This window comes from Athene cunicularia (genome assembly GCF_003259725.1).
Source record: "Athene cunicularia isolate RWA chromosome 1 unlocalized genomic scaffold, athCun1 chr1_part4, whole genome shotgun sequence".
Taxonomy (NCBI): domain Eukaryota; kingdom Metazoa; phylum Chordata; class Aves; order Strigiformes; family Strigidae; genus Athene; species Athene cunicularia.
In genome coordinates this window covers 342,777-347,617 of record NW_020799094.1, presented here as the reverse complement: position 1 = coordinate 347,617, position 4,841 = coordinate 342,777, and the positions used below count along the sequence as shown (strand labels likewise).

At 59.0% G+C, this 4,841-nt stretch overlaps 1 protein-coding gene across 1 annotated transcript; it reads left to right on the top strand.

Annotated features, from left to right (window-relative positions):
• The first annotated feature begins 1,432 nt into the window (after positions 1–1,432).
• Positions 1,433–4,835, top strand: LAMTOR1 (late endosomal/lysosomal adaptor, MAPK and MTOR activator 1). The gene is made up of 4 exons (XM_026841303.1): positions 1,433–1,701; positions 2,610–2,687; positions 3,108–3,234; positions 4,563–4,835. The coding sequence occupies exons 1-4, from the start codon at positions 1,448–1,450 to the stop codon at positions 4,653–4,655; spliced, it is 552 nt and encodes a 183-aa protein (XP_026697104.1). The 5' UTR covers positions 1,433–1,447; the 3' UTR covers positions 4,656–4,835.
• The last annotated feature ends 6 nt before the right edge of the window (positions 4,836–4,841 follow it).

Below are 4,841 nucleotides of genomic sequence, written 5' to 3'. Positions count from 1 at the left end.
GTGGGGGGGCCGCAGCAGGGGGGGGCGTGTGGTGCAAAATCGGGGCTGTCACCTGTCCTGCGGAAATTTAATCCACGGTGCGGGCAGCCACTGCCTGTGCCCTGCCAGTGAGCTCAGCTGTGATGGCTGTTTTGCTGATTAAGGATACCCATTAAACTCAGACAGCAGAGTGAAAAGAGTAGGGGCATTTTACTGGCGATAACTAAATAATGTAGAATAGTACAGAAAATGTACAGTAAGAAATGACAGAATAGCGCACCTAAACAAATAGGAAAATACAGAATGATGCATCAAATTATTACTACCTGAGAGAGAGCAGTGATTAAGAAGGATCCATCACCACTGACACCCGTTCCCAGCATCCAGAGCCCAGTCGCTGGCACGTGGTGCAGCGAGGGTTTACAGAGCCTGTCCTGGCAAGTGGGGGGTCCTACGGGGTGTGTCTACCCGTAGCTGAGACATCCAAAGTTGTGGCCGGCAGGTCTGGCCTTACAGACCAAAAATCAGCATGCCATAATAGCCGGCACCTTTGTTTTGAGCGGAAATACCTGGTTTCATTCTCACATGAGATTCCCCCAGAGCCTGGCCAGGGCTCAAGGGAGAAGCTCAGGGATTTTCTCTGCTTAACTGATGGGATTACAAGCAAGTTCACACATCAGGTCGCAGGGTCAGACAACTGACTCCGTGACCATATTATTTTATCCACACACAAAGAAAGATAAAGCTATATTGAGTATAGCTATGTCTTCCATACATATTTCAGTAACGATTACATCCTGAGTGAGCAGCTTCGGCTCAGGGCCTGTTGCTCAGGTTTCAACACTTCCACCTTTTCCATCACCACAGGTGGTTTGTTATAACTTAGTACAATACCTGCTAGCACAATGGTTATCAGTTATAAAATATACAGGATTCATCTGTAGGTCAACTCTGGCTTGGGCCGGCTGTCTGTTAGCGCTTCAGTTGCCAGGGGGACCTGTGGCCGAGCCATGCTGCTCCTGAGTGTACTGCAGGGATGGAGAGAGGCCTGGACTGGAGGATTGTGATGGTGTTTCCCGGTGGGAGGAAGAGCAGCAGGAGCTGCTGGCCGAGGAGAAGTCACTGATGGAGGAGCAACCATGCTGCTGGCTCACCCCGGGTGCCCCTGGGCTGTGGCCACACCATAACCCACACAAGCCACGTTTTTGTGCCAGCGTGGACGTGAGGAAAGGCTGGTGGATCCCTCCGGCCCTCCCCGGGCCGGGGTGGGTTCTGCTCAGGCAGGTTGGGGATGCGACAGGTGCATCCTCGTTAGGCACCAGGTTTTGGGCAGGTTGGTGCCAGCACGTTGAGTGGGAGCTCGGGATCCTCCGTGGGGATGCCCGCTCTGCCTGTAGGGTTGGTGGCCCCTGCTGCCTGATTTCAGCCATGCTCACTCCTTTTGTGGCAGCAGGGGAAAAAGAAAAAAATGAGGAATAGGAGTCTGACCACTGCCTCAGCAGAGCTGGGACTGTGCCGGGGCTACCTCAGGACATGTGAGGCAGCTGGCGCTGATCCTCCTCTTGCTTTTTTCCAGGAAGAAGAGACGAAGCGGCTGCTGGAGCCAGCAGCCAGCCCTCCCAACAAGGTGCTGAATGGCGCAGAGCAAAGCTACCACAACCTCCCATCGGCACGCACCGACGAGCAGGCCATGCTCTCCTCCATCCTCGCCAAAACAGCCATGTGAGGCTCGTGCCGTACATGCCATGGGGTGCTGGGGGGGGAGCAGCCACGGCTGCAGGACCTGGCACAGTGCTGGTGGGGGTGGGCTGCTCGCAGACAGCCCCCCTCCCTCTGATTTGAGCCCTGTGGGGTGCAGAGATGAGACCCCGGGTGTGAGGTGACCCCTTGGCTGCTGGGCTGGGGGTAGCAGCCAGAACTGGGGAGCCCTAAACTGGGAAAAGTGAGTCCTTGTGGTGTGGAGAGAGGGACTCTGGGACACCAGCACTATGTCCTCTTCTCGGGCTGGGGGGACATGGGGACGCTTCTCCTTGCAGAGGCAGCCCCCTAATATGCACGTGTGTGTGTGTGTGTGTGTGTGTGTGGTGTATGTGTGTTGTTTGTGGGCCCTGCTGCTCCCCTGCCTGCCACGAAGGAGCTGGTGGCAACCAGTGTGTGTCCCACAGCAGCCCCAAGGGCCACTCTTCTTAGTGGGGGGCATGCGGCCAGGCTGTGGCACACACCTGGGCAAGCGCCCAGCTCCTCTCCGAGCCCAGGGCTTGGTACTGGGGCTCTCAGGCCATCGGCCAAGCACTTAATCCTTGCAGTGACATGGCAGAGCCTCCTTCCCCAGCAGCTGCATGCTGAGGTCCCCGGGGTGTGGGCTGGCCTGTGCCGGGGGGGGCTGCGGAGCGAAGCCCCCAGCTCTGTGTCCGTCTGTCTTGGGACAAACGTCCCTTGATGTTTCAATCCTGACAAGCAACTGCTCCAGCCCGGCACGGTGGCAGCATCTGTGCTGCGAGTTTGGCCTCTGAGCTGTTCGTTTTGGGGCCCAAATCCTGGGGTGGGTGCTGGGTCTGCCCGAGACAGGGAGAATATTTGTGGGGAGCGACGAGCCTGCAGCTGGACCCACTGTCTTTGTGTTTCTGCAGCAACATCATCGACGTGTCGGCAGCCGATTCCCAGGGCATGGAGCAGCACGAGTACATGGACAGAGCCAGGCAGTACAGGTGGGACCTGCCCCACTCCCTCAAAACTGCCTTCACATGGCGATTTTTAACCTTGGGAGAGTAAATTCTGCGTGGAGCTGGGCTCCCTGCACCCGGGGAAGTTGGTTCTCAGCCCCGCTCCTCCCCTCCACCTTCCTGGCGCCGCAGAGCCGAGGGCAGTGGTGCACAAAGGGCTCCTGTGTTCCCTTGCCCGGCATAGGGGGGCTGGAAGCGGTTGCTCCCGCTTGAAAAGACGCCTGTGTTGGGCAAGCTGGAAGCTCCCTCGTCCTCCCGTCTCGGGGGTGGATGCTGGGAATGACATGGCTTTTGCCCAGTGCTTGTGCCTGGAGGTGTGGCACCATCTTGTGCCAAGCCCGGGGGCTCCCCGGTGCGTTTCTCCCCCGGTGCCGGCACCGACGCTCGGTGCTCTCCCCTCGGCAGCACGCGCCTGGCCATGCTGAGCAACAACCTGACGCACTGGAAGAAGCTCCCGCTGCTGCCGTCCCTGACCAACCAACCGCACCAAGTGCTCGCCAGTGACCCCGTCCCCTTCGCAGACCTGCAGCAGGTGAGAGGGGCTGGGGGGAAACTCAGGCCCCCCGAGCTGGTCCCTGGGGTCCCCCTCAGTGCTCTGTGGAGACACGGGGGGTGAAATGTCACCATCCTGGCTTACCAGGAGCTCTGACAGCGATAACTTTACAGACTCCCAGAATCATGGAGGTTGGAAAAGCCCTTGCAGCTCCTCCAGCCCAACCATGACCCTCCCCCTGACCGTTCCCAACTCCCCCAGATCCCTCAGCGCTGGCTCAGCCCGACTCTTCAACCCCTTCAGGGATCCCGGGGACTCCCCCCTGCCCTGGGCAGCCCATTCCAACGCCCAACAGCCCCTTCTGCACAGAAATCCTTCCTCAGAGCCAGCCTGACCCTGCCCTGGGCAGCTTGAGGCCATTCCCTCGGGGCCTGGCGCTGGGGCCTTGGCTCCAGAGACTCATCCCCCCTCTTTGCCCCCTCCTGGCAGGGAGTTGCCGAGGGCCAGGAGGTCTCCCCTCAGCCTCCTCTTGTCCAGACTGAACCCCCCCAGTTCCCCCAGCCGCTCCTCCAGCTTGTCTGTGGCAGCACAGCTGTGCTGGAGGGTCCCAGCATCCACTCGCAGGGTCTTCAGCTCAGTGCAGCCTCACCAGAGGAGCACGGGCCGTGCTGGGGCTCCTGTGAGAGTCACGGTGTCAGTGATAAAGCCAAAATCCCAAGTTTCAGCAGCCTGGGAGGACTCGGTGCTGAAGGCAAAGCCTGGGGACGGGTTTCTAGTGCAGTAACCGCGCAGGCAGTGGCTCTAAAGTTCATCCAGTCCTGTCAGAGGATCGTTCGTGGCAGGAGGGGGTTTGGCGGTGCCGGCAGCTTCACTCCCAGCGAGTCCCGCAGCCACTTCAAGAAAGGAGCTGCTGGGGAATCGCTCTTTTTGCAGCAGGAGCTGCTGCTTTTCCCATTAAACACCCAGAAAAGTCCCAGCGTGGCTCCCAGCTTTTACGGGGTGGGTCTCCCCGTTCCCCCTGGCTGGTTCTGGTCTACTTGTCGGTCCCTGGAGCTGCAGGAGGGCTGGCGCAGCCAGCACAAACCCCTCATCCCGCTTCCCAGGCCACAACCCTGCCCCAGCGCGTCCTCTGGGACGGGGACGAATTGCTCCCTGTCCTATGGGCAGGTGGGTGTCAGCAGGCGCTAGAGTCGGGGTAGTGGGTGCTCGGAGCAACGCTGAATACACGGGGTAGGATGTGCCGGCGTCACCCACGGCATTTTCTTTGGGATAAGGATTTTTTTGTGGGTTTGTGACATTTTTGGGGAGTGGATAAGGGCATTTTCCAGAGCCGGTGCTGAGGCCGGGTGCTGCGCTTGCGCCTGCAGGTGTCCCGGATAGCCGCCTACGCCTTCAGCGCGCTCTCACAGATCCGCGTCGACGCCAAAGAAGAACTGGTTGTACAGTTTGGCATCCCCTGAGCCCTCCCCGCAGCACCACAGCTTCACGGGTTTTGGGTTGTTTTTCTTGTTTCCTTGGGGTTTGGGTTTTTTGATTTTTATTTTTTTTTCTCTCCCCCTTTTTGTCTTTATTTCTTCTCCCCTCCCTCCCCACGGCGCTGTGACAGAACTTGTACAGACACCGGCTTTCCTGGCGCTGCTCGGAGG

What these genes read in the sequence shown, in the direction of transcription:
- LAMTOR1 (XM_026841303.1), top strand. Translation starts at nt 1,448, where the DNA reads ATGAGGAATAGGAGTCTGACCACTGCCTCAGCAGAGCTGGGACTGTGC. An exon ending in GACAGAGCCAGGCAGTACAG is followed by an intron (nt 2,688 to 3,107) that starts GTGGGACCTGCC and finishes TCCCCTCGGCAG; the next exon opens with CACGCGCCTGGCCATGCTGA. An exon ending in CCTTCGCAGACCTGCAGCAG is followed by an intron (nt 3,235 to 4,562) that starts GTGAGAGGGGCT and finishes TTGCGCCTGCAG; the next exon opens with GTGTCCCGGATAGCCGCCTA.